The 24,164-nt window shown below is 37.9% G+C and overlaps 2 protein-coding genes and 1 pseudogene across 3 annotated transcripts; 2 read left to right on the forward strand and 1 right to left on the reverse strand.

The window, feature by feature from the left end:
• Positions 1 to 6,121: 6,121 nt before the first annotated feature.
• On the forward strand, positions 6,122 to 10,839 carry LOC131302305 (uncharacterized). Of its 2 annotated transcripts, none has more exons than XM_058328864.1 (2): positions 6,122 to 6,284; positions 9,447 to 10,839. In XM_058328864.1, the coding sequence occupies exon 2, from the start codon at positions 9,585 to 9,587 to the stop codon at positions 10,392 to 10,394; it is 810 nt and encodes a 269-aa protein (XP_058184847.1). In that variant the 5' UTR covers positions 6,122 to 6,284; positions 9,447 to 9,584; the 3' UTR covers positions 10,395 to 10,839. The 2 variants fall into 2 exon arrangements, with proteins under 2 accessions (XP_058184847.1, XP_058184848.1); XM_058328865.1 differs by having other exon boundaries at positions 6,129 to 6,284; positions 9,469 to 10,839.
• Positions 10,840 to 11,917: 1,078 nt separating this feature from the next.
• On the forward strand, positions 11,918 to 17,051 carry LOC131302286 (uncharacterized). Its single transcript, XM_058328841.1, has 6 exons — positions 11,918 to 12,443; positions 14,832 to 14,981; positions 15,368 to 15,626; positions 15,707 to 15,925; positions 16,297 to 16,439; positions 16,529 to 17,051. The coding sequence occupies exons 1-6, from the start codon at positions 12,150 to 12,152 to the stop codon at positions 16,826 to 16,828; spliced, it is 1,365 nt and encodes a 454-aa protein (XP_058184824.1). The 5' UTR covers positions 11,918 to 12,149; the 3' UTR covers positions 16,829 to 17,051.
• Positions 17,052 to 21,263: 4,212 nt separating this feature from the next.
• On the reverse strand, positions 21,264 to 23,798 carry LOC131302284 (beta-amyrin 28-monooxygenase-like; annotated as a pseudogene).
• Between the last annotated feature and the right edge of the window lie 366 nt (positions 23,799 to 24,164).

The raw sequence follows: 24,164 nt of genomic DNA on the forward strand, positions 1-24,164 counted from the left end.
TAAATGGAAAACTATGCGTTGTTTGAGCTTGATCTGGCATTTTCAAACGAATTATGACGAGATCAATCAATTGTTGCGTTTGCAATAGCATTAAACATGGTTAGCAATGCTTCATTGATCTTGAGAGAGAGAGAGAGAGAGAGAGGTCTTCTTGGATTCCTTTTCTACAAGGGTCCCTTGCAAAAATTATTAGCCACTTGGATACAAATTGGGATTTAGTGGTTTGGAGGGAATGGTTGATTGTAGACCTGTTAATAGGGTGGATTCGACTAGGATTCATCCGGCGGAATCAAAATCCAATCCAAATTTTCCAAACGCATTAGAGGTAATCTGAATCCGAAATACCGGATATCTTATCTTATCGGATTACATTTGGCATATTTAGAAATAATTAACTTAAGCGTATACTTAAAAAAAAAAAAAACTGGTTAGAAATACAAAATTCTCCCAAGCATGATTAACCAAAAGCAGTTCTTAATCTCTATCTCATTGGATTTTTAATCGGATTGGATCCCCTAATTTCAGATTTTCGAATTCGGGCTATCGCACTGGATTTTGCTTATCAGATTAAGCCGGAATCAAATGCGGTTCATTGATCACAAGCCTGATTCATTCAGTTGATACGCATTTGAAATTTCTCGTCCAATGCGTGGGTTCAAATTTTCCTATCCGCTTGGGGGGACTAGATACGTATATTCTCTAGCGTTTGTAGCACGCAGCAGGACTATAGCTTCTGCTCGACTCAGTTGGCGCGGGAGGGTCTCTTACAGATATGAGGACTAGTCTATCTCTATGCTCCGTATCCCTTCTTCCTGCTCCTGAAGAAGGGAGGGTCTCTTACAGATTTTTTGTCTACACCAGTAGAATTCCTGTTTCTGCTTCTTCCTCGCGAGGACTCGCAATTCCGTGCTGTGCACTTGATGCACAGCACACACCCCCGGTCCCACTTCTCTTTCTTTTCTCTTGCGCGAGAGCTCATAGCTATTGTGGACAGTTGTATTGATTGGGGCCCGCGTGTAGACAGGTGTTGTGTATGTTTTGAGGACTCCTTTTTCCTAAGCCAAGCTATTGACATGTAGTAGTATCAACATTTGGTGGTACCATGTGAGAATGGGGCCCATTGAAATCAAGGCTGAAAAACAGACAAGAAATTAGGATTAGTGCTGGTCTTTTATTCTGAAGGTCTTTAAGAATCAAGTCAGGCACCGTTTTGTTAAGATTCTTCTTTTTGAATATTTATTTCTTTTGATTTATTAGACATGTCATTTTCTTACAATGCATCACCTCTAATTCAAAAAATAAATACATATTTTAGTTTGTGGGACACACCTCAGTTCATTATATTTTCTATCAGTTGTTTAATTGATATTTTAGTTCAAAACATCTATTATTTAAAATAACTTATTTAACTTTGTTATCTAAATTGTATTTTTAGAAAAAAATTAAGTGATATATTGGCGTAAAGACAAAAAATTTAGTGTGAACTCATCCATTATCTATTGCTTTATCTTTGGGAGAAGAAAAAAATAGATTGACAAAGTTAACGTTATCTGTTGATTTTTTTTTTTTGAAAGATGAAGAGAATATATTTGAGCATATAAGGTCATCTGTTACTTTATTTTGGAAATAGTTCAGCAGAGATAATATTATTTGTTTTTTTTTAAAGATACAAAGAATAAATTAGCACATTAAGATTATTTGTTGCTTTATTTGGTGTGACAAAAAAATGTTCAACAAAGATAACTACATTTGTTGGTGTTGTTACGATTTTGGAAAGTTCAAATTTTACATAGATAACCTTATTTGTCAATTGCAAGTGGGGTGTCAGTGCAGTTTTTACAACTCTTTGCCCCAATGCATAAGGTGTGGGGTTCTAATTACCCCCTCCCCTCACACTAACATCTAACTTATAATCACTTCCCTAAAGTATAGCAAAAAAAAAAAACCTTCTCTGTTAAATTGGTTTGGGATAATACAGAGTATGAATTTGGATAGATAACCTCACACACTCTCTCTCTCTCTCTCCCTAAATAAATATTCGGCCCGCAAACCTAGACATTTAGACCTTTAAATGGATGTATTCTTTTTGTTCAAAAAATTAGGAAAAAATACCTTTGGGGCCAAGATATTTTTTTTTTCCAAATTTTTCAAATATTTTGAACCAAAAAATGTATGCTTTTAAAGGTCTAGGTTCGTGGGCTAGACATTTATTTAGAAACGGAGGAAGCATAAGGTTATTTGTGTGCTTCATGTGTTCAAACATATAATGTTACCGGTGTGTATGTATTTGTGTTATTAAGAACAACATAACACATATAAAATGTATATTTTTGGTTGGTGGGTCACACATACAATGTTACATGTGTGTATTTATTTTGTTATTAGGATGCCAAAGTAACACATACGAACTTATATTTTTGTCTTATGCCATACAAATAACGTTATCTGTGTGTCAAAGTAATACATAAATAAGATTATTTTTTTGTTTGAATGTGGAGCATGTGCCGCTTAGCCAAGTATACGAATATTAACAATACTGACAAGAAAAATTAACCATACATACCCCATCAAATGGAGTTTTTGTCTTTTTTCCACAGCCCAATTCACAACCCAAGTGAAAATGGAAAACTAATATTGCAGGTCAAAGTGTCCTCAACCAGCTATCATCGTTCACCAGCGATAAAGTTCCCAGTATAGTTCATCGGCGATGAAGTTCCCGGCACTATACTGTCGATCCAACATTTCTCGATTATGATTCCGGTGATCTTCTTGGGTTTTAATCGGTTCAGCCTTGGGCGGCGACCAAGTTTTCTGGCAGGAGTTGGGGTGGCTGGCGTGGATGTCGCGGTCTAGGAAGATGGCAGCAGCGTTGTTGACGATGACGTCGAGCATGTCGCAGCTAAATTGTTGCTCGAGGTAATTTAGAAAAATCACCGCGTCCATCGCTGGAGGTTGTTGCTGGAGATGCCGTTGAAAAAATCACAGGGCTCTCAATCGGCAAAGGTTGTTTGGCCATAGAGAGAGAGAGAGAGAGAGAGAGAGAGAGAGAGAGAGAGAGAGAGAGATACAAAGAGAAGTGATGTTTGGGGGTTGACGAAACTGTTTTGGAATTCCACCTCTTCGTGTTGGTTTGTTTTAAAAAGGGGTATTTTTGGAAGGGGAGGAGGGAATGTCCTCGAGACTGGTTGGAAATATTTGATGTCCTAATTACATCATTACACCCTATTCGCTCAAATTTATAACTTGTTCACTCAAATTTATGGTTCGAAGCTCTCGCCATTAGCAAAAAGATCTTTTGGGGTTATTGAAGGTTTGACCAATCGCTCATTTATGGATCTTGGAATAGACATGTATAAGTTGGTTCGAACACATGTGACCAGAGTATGCAAGTGGCTTGAATTGTTTTGGTGGCTCTTTCATGAGTTTTCTCCTTTTCTTTTCGGCCCAATGGCCCATTTTTATCTCTTGGATCTGCCTTAGGCATATGGCCCATAGTCAGTTCTGCTTTCATAAAGTTTCACAATAAAATTAGCTGCTTTTGTTGTAAGGTTAGCCACATCATGCCTCTCAAATATGCATTGAACTGCAGTTTTGTATAGCCATCTTCTTTATACAATATCAACCAATGAGGGGTTGGTTCAGGTGGCGAAAATTCAGGACTTGGTTGGACAAGGTTTAGGCCAGTTTGAGTTCCCATAACTTTTTATTGGGGCTAAACATACTTGATACTCGAACACTACTCCTCACTCGCATAATCCTTCAAAATGCCTTACACTCTTGCTCTCAATCCTCGCTTTCGCAGATTTTAGTTGTTTGAGATATGATTTGGAGGCGCTTTCATGCTCGCACGCACGCACACGCAATATGTGATTTACTGATGCAGGGAGGCGTGTTGAAAAGAAGAACGATGTGACAAGGACAATCACGAATAAGTATGAACTAGAGATACTCCCTCTACGAACACATAATTATTATTAGATAACTTCTCAAATTTTCATTAATCAATCCTAAATCATAAACAACTAACTAGCCCTAAGGCTTACAACTCGATTTATAATAACCTAGAAATACTAAAAAAGAAACTAAAATAATGGAAAACTAAATCTACGTCTTGGAGAACAAGAAAACAATAAAAAGGGTAATAGAATAAACCTAATTAAAAAAGCCTAATATTTCACGCAATTTTTGCTAAAACGGAAAGATTCTTAATAAACTACTAAATTCAAAATAATAAATTAAATTTCTATATTTCTAGAATAATTAAATATCGGTCTGCATCACCTACGAATACCCACACGTGGTGGGACCTTAGTTTCGGTCCCAATATAAGTGCCTTGCAGATAATGGTGTGGTGTGACGAAATAATACTATTTAGCGAAGGTAAAGAGTACCATACATGCATTTTCATTTTCTTCTCACAAAAAATGTTTTTTTATGCATCCACCGTGAAAATGAAGTTAATGGTTATCAAACTTCCCTATTAGCCTCGTCATACGAAGCTGCCCAAAAAGTGAAACAAAAAATATTGCAATCAAATCTAGTTATTTTTATTTTGTCTCAAATCTTCATTCGTGGATTACATGTGATTTTGTTTATTCCCAAACGCAATCAAAAAGTTGGTGCCTTGATGATACACTTTTGCTTTGGTATACCTAACGCCGGTCGCGCGCTGAAAGTTTGGCAAGAGATCGGTTGCGAGGCTCTGGTTTCAGGACTTGGAAAATTAAACCTTCTTATTTGTCGAGTTTTTTAGGCAAGATAATCATTCTACTTTGATGTCTTAGTTGAGTTGTTATCAATAACATATCCTACCAGTTTGAACCAAAAAAAATAAAAAAATTAACCGAGTTGCTCTGAGCAGCTCGAGGCTCGGCTCGTTAAGCATTGGTTGGTTGTTAATCGAGTCAAGCACGAGATTTAAACTCGTGAAGTAAATGAACCAAGTTCACCATTCTAAAAACTCAGTTCGGCTCGCAAAAACTCGAAAGCTGGATAGACTCGTTCAACAAATGAATCGGACTCGACTCGTTTGCTCTAGTATGGACAAGCTCTAAAAAATACTACTAATAATAATCGAGAGTTGCTATATGTACCGACCAAGGAGGAGAGAAATCGTACCGACGGCCGCCGGCGGGCCGTCTCCGGCCACTGGACGGTCGATCCGAGCCGTCCAAAAATTCTAAAAAAAAAAACCGATCGGGCCCTACGCGAGAATCAACGGCATCCGAGGTGTGCAGGGTGTTTGATCCGAGCACCCCTTTTTCGTGTATATACACGTATATACATATATACACGAAAAAAGGTGCTTAGATCAAGCACCCTACACACCTTGGATGCCGTTGATTCTCGCGCCAGCCCCATCGGTTTTTTTTTAGAATTTTTGGACGGCTCGAATCGGCCGTCCGGTGGCCGGAGACGGCCCGCCGGCGGCCGTCGGTACGATTTCTCTCCTCCTTGGTCGGTACTCATAGCTTTTCTGATAATAATCGTTTCGAATTATGTAAGACAACAAAAGACACGCATGACGCAACCGGGATTATAACTGGACCGTCGTTCCAAATCCTTAATTAGAAAAAGACGACGTCGTCATCGTCCTCCCATGGCAAGATCCGGATCGCATGCTGCCACTTGTTAACAAACAAAATCCTTGTTACTCTCCGTTCCAGAACACCTTTTTAAAAAAAAAAAAGTACTCCCTCCGTTCCATAATATTTGTCCTGTTCGTAAAACGGAGACGTAAAATTAATACAATTTTTATAAAAAAAATTGGAAAAAAATTCAACAATTTATTAGATCTTGATGAATTTTTTTAATTTATGAAAAAAATTTAAATTTTTGCTTGAAAAAAATACATTATTTTATAGTTTCCGTTTTGCGGACCAGACAAATATTATGAAACGGAAGGAGTACTTATTTCATATTTTAAATTTAAAAATAATATAAATAAAAAATAATTTTTTAATTTTTTTACATTATTCAAAATATCTCAACGAGATCTTTTAACAACATACATATTATATATTTTTAAATTTTAATAAATTAATTATTTTTAAATTTAAAATTACCTTCATAAAAAAAGAAGAAGAAGTTAATTGACGTTCTGGAAGGAGCCAATTAATTTTCAAGAAAACCCAGCAGCCAGCACCAACTTTCGACAATCCACGTTCCACATCTTCATACCTCTCGAGCTTTTTAGAGAGAGAGAGAGAGAGAGCGAGCGAGAGTGAGAAAAGATTTTCATCCTCTTCAACCCTTCTCTCTCATGAAATCGGCCACGAGCAATTGTAAGTATCGCATTTCAGTCCTGTTCAATCGATTTCTGGTTTGAATTCTTCTGTTGATAATAACCCGATTACATCTCGGAAGTGTTGCTCGTGCGGTTTCTTGTAGTCGGATTGTGGATTTCGTGTTGCTGTTTTCGTCAACGGTTTATCGCGCCCTAGAAATTGTTTGTACGATTGGATAGATGGTTGATTTTCGTGTTAAACGTCGGGTTTTATCTACGAACTCACAAAAGTTTTCGATTCACTGATATGGTAACTTGGATTTTGTCTTCGTGGTCTTTTTACTTGATTCATTTGGGTTCTAGATGTTGTTGTTCAAGGTATCTATGACTTTGATTTTAGGGTCTTTTCCGGGATATTAGGGTGAGTTTCCGCTAAATGGTAGGAGTATATTAGTCGAGGTATGTGAGCTGCCTAGAAATCTGTCAAAACATGAGCTCTAGTCCATTTAGCTTAGTGGAAACATGACTTTGATGTTAATGAGGTGAGGCTTTTATCTGTGCTTGTTGTGCTGTGTGCATTTTTTGTATCTAGCAGTAGTCGGGAAGGAGAAACATCTCGAGGAATTTGACATTATGGCTCTGTTTGTTTCGATGTAAAATGTTTTTCAATGTAAAATATTTTCTATGTAAAATGTTTTTTCAGAAAACAAACTTCAAACTTTTATTTTCCAGTGTATGGTTGGCACTTGAAAAATATTTTCAGAAATCGACAAAATAGTGTAGAGAGAGAGAGAGACAGAGAGGAGGGGCTTAAATGGTGGAGAATTCTGAGAATATTGGAATTAAACGTGGGTCAGGACTGACGATTGAGGAAATTGAGCAGTGAGAATTGCAGTAGAAGGTAGTGGGTTCATTTCGGAAAATAGCTTACGGATAATTTAAGGGTAAGTCATTTTCATCCAATTAATGGAAAAAATTTTACATGTAAAATTGTTTTTCTCATTTTTTACACAACCAAACACTGAAAAATAGGTGAAACATTTTACCGGAAAATATTTTATATTCAAACAAACGGAGCCTTATATGTGATTGTTTTTATTTGTCATTTGGCTAATTAAAGTACTTTTCTGCGAAATTAGTTGACTTTGATGTTCATGGGGTGAGGCTTTTATCTGCACTTGTTGTGTAGGTGTGAATTTTTTCTTTTCTAACAGCAGTCAGGGTGCAATTTTCTTGTCCACTGGATAATATACGAGTACTTTTCCGGGAAATTAAGTTGACTTTGATGTTAATGAGGTGAGGCTTTTATGTGCGCTTTTTGTGTATCTGTGCATTTTTTCGTTTCTAGCAGTAGTCGGGGCGGAGAAACATTTCAAGACGTGCCTTCTATATCCCACCTGTAGGCAGTCTTTTCTCCCTCTGGTCTATGGTATTCTACTTTACCCAGAAATATCTGTACTTGAGTTCCTCTACATAAGAAGAGGGACTACTTTCACACGTATGTAGGAAAGATACTACTTAGCATTGTCCTAGCAAGTGAGCTCTTGTTGGGATTTCTTTTATTCTGTTTCTGGGTGTGTCAAAGTAAAGGAGCTCAGGTTCGCATCCGCTAAGGTAAGCTCGCACTGACATGGTTTAGAGCGTAGATTGGAGATCACTCCACTCCTTACTACAACATAAGCTGTCCCCACAAGGTATCTGTCTCTTCCGGGAGGAATTTGACATTATATGTGATTGTTTGTATGACTATTGTGAGATTTGACTTTTTGATAGCTCTATTGTGAAGAGTTTAAAAGTGATTACTTTATAAGTCTTGTTTGAGGGTATTTGTGTAAAAGATTGTAAGCTATACAAGGATCCCAGTAAAATACACATCTTTTACTTCTAATTCATCTTCCACTTGATTTAGCAAGCCATATTGATCTAAAACTCTATTTTTCTTGAGACCAAATGACTAATTACTATTCAATGGAGTCGAAGTTCTTTGCTTTGCGCCATAGATGGATACTCATAATATTTAAGGGTTTTTTGTTCTGGGTGATTTGTGGAGATGGGAGCTTCTGTTTTGAGTCATTCGCTGGTTGCTTGAAATTACTCCCTTAATAAATCCTGCCTGGATTTTCTGAACTTCCAAGTTACCAGGACGAAGATTAACTGTTGTTTTTTTTTTCTTTTCAACTGAGCTTCTTCTTGCTCAAGAACTAAGGCAAGGCCAAGCTCAAGTTGCAAACTCACAATAATGAATTGGTTTCTATGACCTCGTGGATTTCGTTCTTCCATAGCAAGGCCTCTCCCAGCATAGATCTACTTTCACCAACATAACAAGTTTCTGAGTGTGGTTCAATGAGAATTTGGGCTGTGAGATGAAACTGACATATTGTACTAAATGTCTACATGTATATATGAAAAGTGCAACCTGTGGTCAATGTAAAATGTGGGTTAATCTGTGCATGTAACATATTTTGCTGCGCTGTACGTCGAGTATTATGTTTCTCTACGATTTTCTGACTAATTTTTGACAGCTGTTCTCAAACTGGTTTCCTTACTCAGGATTTGCTTTTATTTTTCTCAAGTGCTATTCTATCATAGATCAAGTCTTAGGGGAAGAAAGATTCATGACTATACAAGTTGTTAGAACTGCTCGAAAAGACGCTACAAGCTATGAGTTTATTCTGAATCTGATATACATTTCCAAGGCTAATCTTATACTTTGTCAAACACAAAATAGCCAGTGTATTAGCTATAACTAGCCTGTTGGGGTGATTGCCACCGAGTATGATGTGTTTCTAGTTATTCTTTAGGAACTGCCCTAGAGTTTATATTTTGTCATTTCAGTTGGAAACTACTGGTTCATAAAGATGTGAAAGCAACAATATAAAATTTTACTTTTGTCTGCAAACATAATGTTAAGTCTTTGCCATTTTCCACAATTTTGGGTCATTGACCGTACTATCTTTTTTTTTTTCCTGGGCCTCCTTTAAGATTTTGATTCTGGGATTTCGGTTCACGTTGGGTTGCTATCTTTGGGAAGATAATTATAACTACGATAACCGTGTCGACTATTACCATGTATTTTGGTGTGACACTCCAAACTTACTAATGATTTTGTACTTTAATGCTTTATTTCGATGAAAGAGAACAAAAATCTGTTGTTCCAGTTTTGACAGCTTCTATCACAAGTCAAAGTTGGCGATTTTGTTTTTGAGGTTTGATTTTACAGGACAACTCTTATTGGCAATCAGAACTAGGCAGAGGCTTGGGCTGGATTTCGATGGCTCCTACTGCTTGTTGGGTGATGCAGTTTCTTGATGCGAGCTAGTGACATTCTTATTCAAGTCAGTTGCTTTATACTGTCACAATGTGGAACTTTGCATCCAATTGCATAGCAGGGAATACCAGACTCAAGAATGAGCCCACTAAGCAAACTGAAGGTGCCTTGGAATGCTCAGACGATGAAGCCTCTTCGGATTCTAGCAGGGAGGAGGGTCTCGAGTGCCCGATATGCTGGGAATCCTTCAACATAGTTGAAAACGTGCCCTATGTCTTATGGTGTGGCCATACCCTCTGTAAAAATTGCGTCCTGGGGCTTCAGTGGGCCGTTGTCAAATTTCCCACTTTACCAATTCAGCTTCCCCTTTTCATCTCATGCCCTTGGTGCAACCTCTTATCCCCCCGTCTGGTTTACAAGGGAATTCTAAAGTTCCCTCGCAAGAACTTCTTCCTTCTCTGGATGATTGAGAGCCTGAATGGAGATAGAGTCAAGTCTAGCTCTGCTTCCTCTGGGGACCACCCACCAACGTGGCTTTCAAGCGGTAAAATAGCAACTGGGAGTCATGTAAGCCACCCTACCTTCAGAAGAGGCCAACATGTCCATTCTTCAGAACCTTCGGGATCAAACCATGCCCTTAATAATGCTGTTAATCCTTATTTCACTGTGGAGGGATTACACACTTCCCTGAGAAAGTCTCTGGTCTTTTTTGTTCATCTGACGGCAAAATTCCCACTGGTTCTCATATTTCTTCTGATTGTCTTGTATGCGATACCTGCCAGTGCAGCCATCTTAGCCTTGTACATTCTCATCACTGTTTTATTCGCTCTTCCGTCGTTCCTCATTCTGTACTTTGCATATCCGAGTTTGGATTGGCTGGTTAGGGAGATCATCACTTGATATGCTGTTGAGTTCCTTGTTTGCGAGCACAGTAAGGCAAGTTTCCCCTGACATATGCATTTGAATCGCATCCGAGGTGTAATTTGACGACTCCATTTGTTTCCAAAAATCCCATTTAGGTCGTCAAAATATGATATCCTTCAGTGTCCCCATATTTTGGGATCAGTAAGTATGGTCTATTGGTATTACTGTGAGATAATAGCGACCATTGACTTGGGTGAGTAAATCCCTGTTGCCAAAGGCGGGGCAAATCAACAGGGATCTCCTGCTTCCGTGTTTCATCACGTAAACATCTTGATCGGCCGGTGCATAGATGCTTCGTGTATATGGTGCAGCTAATAAGTGATTGTCGATGTGGTTAATTTCTTGCCAGAAAGCATGTTTCACGTGTGTAAACAGACAAAAAAAGGTTATAAATCTTTGTTATGGGCGACCGATTTCTTCATGAGTTTTTTTGTAGATTTATCTCCGGTAGGAGTCTGATGAAAATGCCCCAGCACTCTTCATTTTTTCAGTTTGTTGGGAAGTGGTTTGTTCTTGTGTAGAGAACACTCCAAATTAGGTAAGGGATCCTGGATTTTGCGTTGGATTGTGATTTAAAATGGTTTGGATCTGTGGAAGGTTTATGTCCGGTCATAAACTTTCCGCAGATCCGGACCATTGAAAACACAATCCAACAGCTGAGATCATGCTCCGCACGAAACGCAAAATCTGAGATCCCTTACCTGATCCGGAGTGTGCAAGAGAATATGCGCTTTCAGTGTTTTCACTTCAGTTGCTGTTCTTCGTTTCACTTTGAATCTCTTTGCTGCTGCTAAACCAACAATGCTTACACCCACGCAGAAGAAGGCTGCAAAGGAAAGAGTTACTCACGAGCATCTCGGGATCTGGCTCATTAAGAGCTTGAGTTAGCTCGGTTTGTTTAGTAGCCGAGCCGAGCTCGAAAAGAATTTTTAGCTCGTTAGTAAATGAGCCGAGCTCGAGATATATCTGCATCTCGCCTCGTGTTGATAAGTTCGGCTCATGTGCACGGGCTTGGCTCGTTTTATGGAGGCTTGTTCAGTACTTGAACTGAGTCTTTAAAACTAATCTAGCGAATTTGAATACATTGGCTTGATTCGAGCTCGAGTTCATCAAATTTTAAATGAGCCAAGCTCGAACATCATAAATCTTGGCTTGTTTGCACTTGTGCCTGTACTCCAATCACACTTGTTTGACTCGAATTAGGTGAACTTGCCCTTCCTCTTTTTGTTGTCTATACAGTTTGTTGGAAGAGAGAATGCGAAATGGTTTTGAGAGGTTATTGGAAGTAATGCGTGTTGTCTATACAGTTTGTTGGAAGAGAGAAGACGAAATGGTTTTGAGAGGTTATTGAAAATAATGAGTAGAGAGAGAGAAATAGAGAAAATTTATTAAGAATCGTGAACGAAAAGAATTGGGTTTTGAGACTCAAAACGAACAAACTTTTTTTTGGATCTCTCCCGTCTTTCCAACACATCAGTTGTTTATCTAAATTTTTATAAAAAGAATATTTTTGTTCTTTCTTTTCTCTTTCTTTTTGGCATGATCTCAATTACCATCCACAATAAAATCCCACAAATCCAAGTAGGAAAATCCCCCATGGATCCTCCACGTGTCACAAATATAACCAGGAAATCAGGAAAAATTTGGGTCCTCTAATCTTTCAGTTGAATCTTTTGGGCACAGAATCTGCAATCCAAACACAGCAGAAAATTCTGAATCAGAATTCAGAAAATGGTGGCAGCTGTTTCTGTTTCCTCCCCGAAATCAATCATTTTCCCAAATAGAATTTCACTCGGAGAACCAAATCCCAACTTTCTATGTGGGTCACCTTTGAAAGGGCTTTGTTTCCAGTTAAAACCCAAGAAGAGTAAGAGCAGAGACAGAAGAATCAGCTTTGTGGTTGCTTCGGCGACCTCCACCACGGCCGGTGACGGTGACGGCGGCGGCGGGAGGTTTTATCTGAATTTCACTGGGTTCCCTTTCCCACTTGGTCCTTTTCTCAACAGGCGCACTATTAGGACTGAGGTTAGCTTCTTTTTCTTCTACATTATGCTTGCTTAGAGCATCTCCAATCCATACAAAATAGAGGATGGATGTAACACATTGAGGGGAGATTTTGTAATTTATTCCACTTTTTCTTCACTTTTTGTACTTTTTTGGGAGAATTTTTAAGGGACCCACCGTCCTTTTTAGAGTTTGGAGGAAATTTGTACTCCAAATTTACTTTTGGTCCTCCATTTTTAGAGGACCAAATTTACTTTTGGAGGACCAAACTCTAAAAAGGACGGTGGGTCCCTCAAAGATTCTCCCAAAAAGTAGAAAAAGTGAAGAAAAAGTGGAATAAATTACAAAATCTCCCCTCAATGTGTTACATCCATCCTCTATTTTGTATGGATTGGAGATGCTCTTATACGGAGTACGTTTGAATCGACAGACAGAACACACGTGCGCGCACACACATATATGAAACCCTGGGGCGATGGGTGTTGGCCCCATCCGGGACGTCCATGCTCGGCAATGGACGGCTCAAATTTCATCTCGGTCGAATAGATCTTTCTGCAATGAACGGCTCAGATTTCATCTCGGTCGAATAGATCTTTCGTATTTATCTATTCTAATGCAGAAAGGGAGAAGGGATTTTGGTGCGAACAATATTGTGAAGCTGTGTCACATTAGTGATTTTCGTAATTGTCTCTCCAAAACGTAAATTCTTACAACCATTGCCATTAAATAACTATTATATGGGCAAAATAGTAATCGATTAAAACCACATAATCAAAACCAATACTATTCACATCCATCCTAAAAATGTGTTTGGCTGTTTGCCATCCCTCTAGTGTAGATAGGGGAAGAGAGATTTACATATATTTTGAAGTGGAAACCGGGACTGGACCGTTGAGATCATCAGAGCCGTTAATATTTTAGCTTCGTTGAGACCATCAATCATGCCAAATTGTGTTGATCGGATATCAATCATCACATGATCTCCACAGATTTATCTTGATACAAGTGAGTTGTATTTGACAAAGAGTGTTTTTGTTCAAGATGAACGCATTGCGCAATCATAGACTCATATTAATGGGTATCCGGTGAAAAAAATTGCATGCTTATCGAATATCAATTCACATATTTTTCTTGATGTAATTCATTTTATTTTACACAGTTTTTTTTCCAAGATGAATGCGTTTCGTAATCATATTAACTGATATACGACCGATCTAATATCTGATATGTTGATGACATTGACGGCTTGACAAATTCAAGAATATGAACGGTTCCAATCATTGAAGTGGGCCCGAAAAGGGCTCACAAATGGGCAAAACTGGACAGGAGCTGCTGCCTTTCAACTGTATTTGTTAGACTTAGAACTGCGTTGGATTGGCATTTCGTTTGACTAATTTCTGGGAGCAGAATGCAATCATCCCCCTGTCAAGAACTATTTTGGGCTTCTTTTTTATTTTATTTTATTTATCTTGATGCTTGAGACCAACTCCAACCAAAAGAAAAGAAAGTTTCTCCTTCCAGTCCAAATTGCTGTAGAACTGCGTATCCACAAACACTTACTGCAGAATTTCTTACCATGATGCACGACTAATTGACTATTCAAATTGACATACTTTGCATACAGACCATATGTGTCCGTATCTTTCATTCATAGTCATTGTTCATCCTTTTTTTTAATCAGCAAAGAATAATCATTGTTCATCCTTTCTAAACAATGCCTCAATCGAAAGAAAACCCGGTAGTTTTCTCTGGGCTTTACATTAGGAATCTTCCCTTGCTGGTTACGAGGTAGTGTAAGCTCCCACAAGTACAATTGTATGGGAATTTTTGTTGTCATGATTTACTCTAGAGATAGGAACATGGAACAAGAGTTCCTCTCGAACATGGTATAGGTATAGTTGGATAGGCCATGAGCGACGTTTTTGGATTTGAAGGTGAGTTGTCGAGTTACGAGCCGTTTGGGTTTGGAGACGGTGAAGAAAATGATGATTTTGGGGCGGTGGGAGGGTTGTTTGACTATGACTTGGCCGATTTATCTGAGTTTTTGAACCGGCCGGGGTCGTTACATGTATAGATAGGCCTAAGTCCTAACAGAATTTCATTTGGCCATTTTTGGGGGCCCTACAAGTTGGATAAAACTGATGCTACCATATTTAAGGAAATGTAGGCTGTAAATTTTTCGAGGAGTAGAAATATAGAAGTAGGATTCTAGAACATGGTATAACTGGGTAGGCTTTCTTAAAATCATTTTGGTTGAGTGCAATAAGCTAGTCTGATGACAGGTCTTTAAAAAATATAAGGTTCTGGGAATTTCGGGAATCGAACAAATTCTCAATCGTATGGAATGCACCTAATATGGTAAAGCTAGTCTTTCTGTACTTTTAACTTATCATCATTGTTGAATTTCAGGCTGTGAAAGGCTGGATATGGCTTTTTGAACAAGAGCAAGCGCTGGGCTTCAGCAGTGTTTCAACAAACATTCGAATGACGGTAATCAAGCTCAAATCTGGAGGCTTATGGGTCCATGCACCCATTGCTCCAACGAAGGAGTGCATTCAGGTCCTACTTTGTTCTCTAGTTCTAATCACGTAATTTTTTTTTTTGGACTTCACCTAATCACGCATTTGAGAAATACTTTTAAGACTGCAAACTTTATTTTAGAACTCAAAGGGAAGTTGAAGTCGCTCTTGCTTACGAGTTTGATGATAATATTAAAATCTTATAGAATTCTGGAATCCCGGTTGAAATCATGGGTGGCAAAGGGGGTGGATGACTTAGGTTAAGCCAAATTTTGTTGATCAAGAATGACTTGAACTAGTTATATTTCCCATACATGCATGGAAAATATTATTTATACAGGTTTCCTGACGTTACTCTAGTCCGTTTCCTAGTATAACTGCACTGTGATTAGCACGTGGATCCTTATAGCAACTTCCCTCTTGCAGCTTGTAAAGGAGTTAGGAGCTCCTGTAGAATACATTGTCTTGCCTACGTTTGCATATGAGCATAAAATATTTGTCGGCCCATTCTCTAGAAAGTTCCCCAGGGCAAAGATATGGGTGGCGCCAAGGCAATGGAGCTGGCCTCTGAATTTGCCCATTGAATTGTTTGGAATTTTTCGTGCCAAAACGTTGAAAGATGGGGATTTGTCAACTCCCTGGGCTGATGAGATTGAACAGAAAGTTCTTAGCTCACCAGAACTAGGTAAATATGAACTGCATTAGCTTATTTTTAAACTTCATCTTGCTTGATTACCGATTTCTTCTGGAAAATTTTGTATTTAGGAATTGGGCCGTATGTGGAAGTGGCATTCTACCATAAGCGTTCAAGAACGTTATTAGTGACAGATGCTGTGATTTTTGTCCCACGGCAGCCACCCGAATGTATTAGCAAAGAATCCTTGCTGGCATCTGCAGAGAATGGTTTGGCTGTCAAATTACTGAGTAAAGGAAAGGAAGTTCCTCAGGAACCAGTCATTGACAACAAGATGAACCGTCAAAAAGGTTAGTCTCAGTTTTAGCTATGCGATGAGTAAGGTCATGTTTTGTTGCTGGACAGGATAAAGCGGGGACAGACTATTCTTGGCGTTCTTGCAGATTGGTGGAAGATTATTGTATGCTTGGTTATTTTGTTGTGGGTTTTAATTGTATCACACCACCCCAAATAGTGGACATTCAGTCCTATATAGGCATTTTGTCCAACCTTTCATGCATCCAAATGTTCGATAACAGGTCCTCAGATTAATAATCCAATTCCTTCCCTCATTCATCTACGAAATGTGCTGTGAGTTAATTTCAAAAGATGCTAATGCAATATGTAGGCAAGCACGTGCCATTGCGCTTGTGAATTAAACTAGATTGTATTTTTGGTGCAGGGTGGGAGAGAATGGTTCTCCAGATTCTGTTCCTCGGTCCATCAAATCTTTTGGAACCGAATGCTAGTTTTGCTCAAATGTCACAGAAGCTGATTGTCTCACCCATTGTCAAGACCTTGGTGTTTAGCAAAGTTCCCGAAAAGGTGTGTAAACCACGTTGTTATAGATATTACTTCATCGGACCAATCAGAGTTTCGGATGTTGACCCTCCTATTTCTCCAAAATTTTTCAGGTGAGGGACTGGATCGATAGCATATCTAGGGACTGGAGATTCAAGAGGATAATCCCTGCTCATTTTGCTGCCCCAGTAAACGCAAGCAGGTCTGATTTCTTGGCAGCATTTGCATTTCTCGATGATCTCTTGGGCGAACGATACGTTACTCGGCCTTCTTTCTCTCTTCTCTTCGCATCAATCATGGGTAAAGCTGTCAGTTACTTTCCTCCTGATGACATGAAGACCTTATCATCCCTTGACCAGTTTTTAGTTTCAGTTGGAGCCGTGAAGAAGACCGTCTCAGGTCGGAAAAGGTGACCAAACGCGATACAATGAATCACTGTAAGATTTTACATGCCAAATTTTGAGCATTGTTTATGTAGTGTCATAGTAGCTTAAAAGTTTTTTGGCCATTTTCCTTTCCTAGATGGAAACAGTTGTTATACTGGTGTACAAGGGTGTCTTCAATCAAACAATTTTTTTTTTTTTTTTTGAATGAAACACTTGACAAAGGTTATAATGAAAGTTGTGTTGTTCCGAATTCAAGCAGTATCATGGTTATAACTTCTTTGCGGTCTTCACGGGGCAAATAGAGAGAGCTCAAAACACCTGTATCTGTACCTCTGTTCCCGTGCAATGGTAAATATCCATGGTGACATGCGAAGCTTCACATGGATGTAATTTCGGGAGCTTGTTCTGGTAGCAACCATTTGAAGGGGGAAAAAATCAGAGCCCTCCAGAAGGCTACATCCGATAAAACATTGTCTTTTGCAGTTTCGTAAAGATTTCGAAGTGATTATTCAGTGTTCCTAGAGCATCATCACGAGGTACAGCTCCCCCACCGCTTATTGATCCGCAAATCGTAAACTTGGTTTTCGATTCTACGTCGATGTGTGGTGATGGATGCCCCTGACACCACATTGCGATACCCCGGGAATATTGAATGGTTTTTCTTAGATTTCGAGAGCTTTTATGCGAAATCTTCCGCAGTGATGAGTACAATTATATTCTTCTGGATAAAAAGGGATCTCTATGATAACCACTAAGCCACAACGTACATTTGTTGTTTAGCATTACTCCTCCAACCCGTCTCTCCTTAATTCTCTTTCCTGTGCAGTATTATCTTAATAAAATTCATTTTCTTTCCTCTTTTCTCCTACACTTTTCAAAATAGGAAAAATTCCCAAAAAGCACCTAAACTTTTCACGAATTCTCAAACAAACACCTGAACTTTAATTAATAATAGAAAGACACCTGATTTCTCTCTCTATAATTTCCCTCCTCCTTCTCTCTAGAATCCTTTGTATAATAAAATCCTAGGCCCTGTTCCGTTAAAGCCTCTTAAAAAATAAGTACTTATTTTGGATTTTTGGAAGGAGAAATAAGAACCCTTAAGAAATAAGCATGCCTCTTAAGAAGTTACTCCCTCCGTTCCTAATTAAGAGCCCCTTATTCAATTTTAGGATGTTCCAAAATGATTGTCCCTTTTCAAAATTAGAAGTAGAAATTTGATAAAATTTTAAAAGTGTCCCTCATATGTGAATACAAATAGTGCAAAATAGGTACTAGAATATAGTGATAATGGTGAAAAATAGGTGTAATGATTACATGTCCCCTAAAAAAGTTGAAATTCCTAAGAGGGACTCTCATTTAAAAAAAAAGGGGGTAGAAAACAAAACAAAGCAGTTTTTTTTGTGTGGAACATATGCTAAATTCTAAAGAAGGTTTTTTTTTTGTTGTTGCCAATATTGTATACATCAGCGGGAGTTAGCGGGGTATTAGTATATTAGTTTACAGGAGATTTAGAGCCTGTCCATAGCCCTGAATTTCAAATCCGCCCCTCGTGGGGCTCAAACTCCTGCCTCTTTTGAGGGAGAAGGTGAACTTTTCACCTATGCTAACTTCTAAATTCTAAAGAAATTAAAATTGGGGGTTAAAATTGGAATAAGTTGGCATACTTGTCCAAATCAATGGAAGCGAAGCCATGCTTCCATTCTTCTAGGTGTGGGATTTGGAAAAACGTGTACTTGTAGATATTTTTTGATTTCCTTTAATGATTTCATTCAAAATCTTGATGATGGGAGAGATTTTTTAGAACGCGGATGCTGTATAAATTCATGCACTATTTTTTTATTCAAAAAAAATTGTATTTATTTATTTTGCGTTAAACTTTTATGACTTATTGATTTGTCTCATTGAAAGAAATTAGAAAAATAAAAAAATATGATTAAAACTCATAATTTTTTTGAATAAAGAAAAAAACAAGTTAATAAGACAGTTTTTTTTTTTTACTTATTTTTTTCTTTTTGAAAAAAATTGAGTTTCGATAGGTTTTTTTTTTTTACTTTTTCGATTCCTCTCTCAAAGACGAATCAATAAGTCACAAAAATTTGATGCAAAACTAACAAATGTGAATTTTTTTTTGAATACTGACAAAAATAAGTTACAATTCTACTTTTAAAAGCCAAATGAGCCCTAACAAACTCACTTAAACATAATTTAAAAAACAGACTGATGTAGGGAGACGTATGAATTACAGAAAGGAATGTGCAACAAAAAAGTCACAAACGATATAGGTTTAGAAAAACGCTCTCTAGACTCTTTTTCATTCAATAATAATCAATAACTGTCTTGCCCCGAAGGCTTACAACTTATTAAATAGATAGAAAAACCCTAACTCTAATTGATTCGCCCATAACAGAAGTTGAATAAATTAATAACGAAAATTACCAAAAATAAAAAAATTCAGAATAATTGCAAAATGCGAAAATAGAAAAAATTCTAAGGCCATCCACAGTGGTATAATCAAAAAAGGATAACCAAAAGTTGACATATCAGCTTTTGATTATTCACTTAAGAGGTTGCTAAGCTTAACAATGTTAAGCTTCACTATGGATATTTCTAGTCCATAATCAAAATATGGAGTCCACTACAATTTTATTCTCTCTCCCCCCTGTTTTCCGTCATTCACTTCCCTCCATTTACGTTTTTTATGAGTTAAAATATATCGATTCCCTCTCTTAATTTTGAAAAAAAAAATCGGTGACTTCCTTCCCTCCTATTATGATTTTTTCCTCTTTTTTTTTTTCTCAGGAATGGGTAGTAGAAACAGGAAAGAAGAGTGAAACACCTTAATCCGGTGACGATGGATTGAATTGTAGATGATCGAGAGATATGAGTTTCACTTTTGGAGGAAAAGAAAGAGAAATAATTTGTTGGCAAAGTGAAAAAGATATAGAGTAGCGAAAAAGCTTGGCTACATAAAATTTTTATTCTTCAATTTTATTTTTTTAACCAAAAAAAAAAAGAGTGGGCGAAGAAGGGAAGAAGAAAATACTTGTTGAAACACGTATGTATACAAATTTTGGAACTAGTTAACTTATGTGGTGTAGGATCTACAAATTTTGATTATTGAAAAAGGTTGTTAGTTTTGGTTATCCAAAGCCCAAAATTTGATTATTTCTAAGGATGTTGCTAAGTTTGATTATACCATTGTGAGTAATCTTTTGCACCAACATTGTTAACTTTAAAAACAATTGGCATTTGATTATACCACTGTGGATGGCCTAAGCCTTCTCCTAAAAGAACGGCTTAATTCGGATTTTCCTTGCCCACATTATTACCAAGTCAAATCTTTCCTTAAATGGTAAATTTGGGCTTTCGGGCCTAAATAGCATCAAACGGCCGAAAAGAGTCGTTGGTCATCTTCCTAAGGAAATGAGTATCAATCAATGGGCTGTTTTGCTTCAACCCTACGGCCCATGGATCATTCTGCCACTATCGCCCCGCCTCCAATTTAGTTTGGACTGTGTTTGGTCCAGTTGCTCAAGGAACATGACATGACTCGCTCTACGACACAGACCCAAGTAATTTGGTGGGGGATATCCCCTTGCGGAGAATCTACGTCTCTTTCCTCTCTTTCTCCGCTTTTACTCCTTTTTTTTCTCGACAAAATGAAACTTTTATAAAATACTCGAAGGGGTTACATCTAGGGAAAATACCAAGCTCACAGAGCTTTGATACACCATAAGCTGCTCACGCATCCAACTGATATTTGGATGGCACGCTTTTACTCTTTTTTCTTACTATTCTATATTTAAATAGCAAATTCAAATAAAAAATGTCCCAGAGCAAATTAAACAAAAATCTCAAAAGCTGCTTGGTTTGATCTTGAACAGTGCCCCCCTTTTATCACACATGGGGACCCACTCCAATAACAGAAATGCTACACACACATACAATCTGTGCACAGATTGTGCACAGATTTTGTTGTGGGGCCCACCACGGGTCCCACACAAATCATCTGAGCCGTTCATTAAATGTAAAATATTTTTTCAAGGGTCCCCGTAAAAAATAATCTCAATCCGATACCTATAGATGCTCGATCCAATCGTATAACTTTTCATTATCCTAAAATCTGAATGAAAAGTTAGATGGTTGGATGAAGCACCTATAGGTATTGGATTGAGCTTATTTTTTACGGGAACCCTTGAAAAAATGTTTTACATTTAATGAACGGCTTGGATGATTTGTGTGGGACCCGTGATGGGCCCCACAACGAAATCTGTGCACAATCTGTGCACAAAAATCTGTACCGGTAGCAGGACTCCTCCAATAATCAAGATTAAATCTACAAGAAGACTTACACAAAACTCAAGCACAATTTATTTTACACCGCCACAAAATATTACAAAAAATTGACACCCAAATAATTTCACACCGCACATTATCTCAATCACTCATAGTAACAGAACTAGGCTTCGTGGGGAAAGAGGCGAATTGGAAGCCCTTTTTCAGGATTAGCTAGGGGAGTATAAACAGTCTTCTCGCCAGGAATGAGTTTTTCCCACCTAAACCTCTTGACTAGGTGGTGCATGAAAACAAGTATGTCTAACCGGGCAAATTTTTTTCCAGGGCACATCCTAGGTCCTCCGCCAAAAGGTGCATATGCGTAAGGAGGTGGTCCGGAGCCCTCAAATCGCGATGGATCAAACTTCTGTGGCTCGGGAAAGTATTTGTAATTGCTATGTGTCGATTGTGGGTGCCAATATATCTGCATATCAACAAGTAAAAAAACAACTAGTTATAAGTTCCTTCTGAAAAAGACTCATCGAAATTATTTATAATATCTTTTTAATCTTTTCTTAAAATTGATTTGTTTCCATAAATGTTATCGAGAGAGGGAAAGGGAAAAAAAAAAGAAAAATTCCATCAACTAATCAACTCTGGAAAATATCGTATTTTTACAAATAAAGTTCTTACAACAACCACCGATCATTGTACAATTGCTCTTACCTTGCACCCCTTTGGAATTGAGAAACCGCTGTAGGCGAAATCCGTTAATGCTTCTCTAAAAGAACCTGGGCTAGGGGCAAAGGCGGAGGCACATGGGTACAAGGGAGGACAGCCAACCCCACTGGCTGCCAAATTTTTCTTGGAATATGAATAATTTTTTACCCCATTTTTACTAATTTGACTCCAAATTTTCATAGGAATAGGTATAATTTAGCTATTTTGACCTCACAAAAAATCTCTAAATTGCCCCAACTTGTTTTAAATGCGTATGAATCTAATTTTTGACCCCGCTAACCAAAATTCCTGACTTCTCCCCTGGCTAGCTAGGGGGTTCAAGTCTCATCACTTCACATGCTACATTCCATGAATATTTCATCGTTTGCATGTCCTCCCAGTTCAACAATTCGCCATGAGCTTTTGATTTCGCAATCCCCAATTGCTCTATTCATACAAAAACAATCAAAATTAAAAATTAAAAATTAAAGAACATTGACAACCAGGTGCAATAGGTGATCTTTCTCAAAAGGAGAGAGTTTCGTGGGTGTCTCGATCGATCCATTAGTTTTTCTTTACTTTCATTTTTGTTATTCAAATATTTACGTCAATATTTCATTATTTTAGCTGACGAATTTTTACTACAGTTCTTGTTCTTATGTAGTGCTTACTCAGAACACTAAAAAATACTTAGGTCGCATTTATCACGCATATTGATATTAATTGGTTATGTACCACTTTAATTACACAATATTTGTTTTTCTTTGCAAAAATTAGTAGTGTTAGAATAATTAAATTAGCACCTTAAAGGAGTTCAACTCCTAGCTAACACCTAAGTGTGCCCCCTAACACTAACACGTGGTGCCTTGCATGGTATTGACCACACTATCTAGTAATCAATATTGTATTCTAGATCATTTAACTGATCAGATTAGCTTGATACTCATGAAGCGTGATCACTAAAAGATTACTAATAAACTACTCAAAAAGATAAAAAAGAAATTGAGTAATATATACTTCACTATATTACCTTGGTAGACGTCAGGCAACTCAGCAAGGTACTTGACAATAGAATTACAAACAGAGGCGATGTTATCATGGCTGCCAACTAACAATCCAAATATTTTATTGGCAATATCTGCCTCATTCATGAAGTTTCCATTGTCATCGCTTATCGAAAGCATATGCGACAAGATATCCTGAGTCGGTGATGCCATTCCCTTGGCCAAATCTATCTTCTTTTGCTTGACAATCACCAAAAGTTCCTTCTGAATAAAAGAAGCCGCCTTCATGGCACGATTTAAACGGGGTTCCGGGTAAGTCTATAGGAACAGAAAATGTCCGCTTAAACAAAACCCCAAATGGTTTTTCGGGTAGGGAAGTAAGGTTTGGATCCTCGACGCTCATCAACAAGCGACAAGCAAGCAAAAAAGTGAAGTGCTTGGCGAGTGGGAAAAATAAAACCATGTCATTGTTTTCCCAGTAGGTAACAAAGTACCAGTGGGAGAAGGTATCCATTACACCGACGTGGCTTTGCAACCCCACCGGTTTGATCAAGTTTTGAACAAGTTTTCTGCCGTTGATGGCTTCTTCAGTGGAGAAGGCTTCTGTGGACTGTAGAAAAATTTTGTGTATAGAACGGGAAAACCATACCCGAACAAGTTTGTTTTCGTTGGAGAATAAGAATCGGTGTCCGTTTACTCCACAGAAAACAACAAATAGTGAGCCAAAAAGACTTGTTTTGAAAACATTGGAGGAGTACTTGGCTATGCGATCATATATGAATTTCTCAGAGTGACCTTTCCACCCGGCTTAGAGGAATTCCAAGGTTTCCCCAATCACCGGAAATCCGGTTTTCCCAGGTGGAAGGTTTGCATTTTCACTCGATTTGTGGTTGTAGAAGAGGTAGATGACAAGAAGAAGAAAGAAACCGAGGAGAGAGGTATAGAGAATTTCCATTTGTCAATATTTCTTCTGCCTATTGGCAATGTTGTAGTTGTATATGTGTTTGTGTGTATTTAATGAGATGAGTTTCGCACTAGGAATTGAGGTGTATTTATAGGTAGGAGGTTAATTGGCAGTCAAGGTGGACAAAGGTGAGGTTAATTTTTTTTTTTTTTAATTTTTAAACTGAGGTGAGGTTCATATATATATATTAAAGCTCAAATAGTGATATGAGTTTTGCAATGTATTCTTCAATACGAAGGCGCGCTTGTTAGTGGTGTGTACCTATTTATTTAATTGATAAGCTTGTGTTTGTAATTTGCGCATGTAGACCGAAAAAAATTTTTGTGGGAAAATTGACAGGACATAAAAGAGACTTTTTTCTTCTTCGCTATTCAAAAAAAAAGAGTTTTTTTTGAAA

This window comes from Rhododendron vialii, chromosome 10a (assembly GCF_030253575.1).
Source record: "Rhododendron vialii isolate Sample 1 chromosome 10a, ASM3025357v1".
Classification (NCBI taxonomy): Eukaryota; Viridiplantae; Streptophyta; class Magnoliopsida; order Ericales; family Ericaceae; genus Rhododendron; species Rhododendron vialii.

What these genes read in the sequence shown, in the direction of transcription:
- LOC131302305 (XM_058328864.1), top strand. Translation starts at nt 9,585, where the DNA reads ATGTGGAACTTTGCATCCAATTGCATAGCAGGGAATACCAGACTCAAG.
- LOC131302286 (XM_058328841.1), top strand. Translation starts at nt 12,150, where the DNA reads ATGGTGGCAGCTGTTTCTGTTTCCTCCCCGAAATCAATCATTTTCCCA. An exon ending in GGCGCACTATTAGGACTGAG is followed by an intron (nt 12,444 to 14,831) that starts GTTAGCTTCTTT and finishes GTTGAATTTCAG; the next exon opens with GCTGTGAAAGGCTGGATATG. An exon ending in TCTTAGCTCACCAGAACTAG is followed by an intron (nt 15,627 to 15,706) that starts GTAAATATGAAC and finishes TTTTGTATTTAG; the next exon opens with GAATTGGGCCGTATGTGGAA.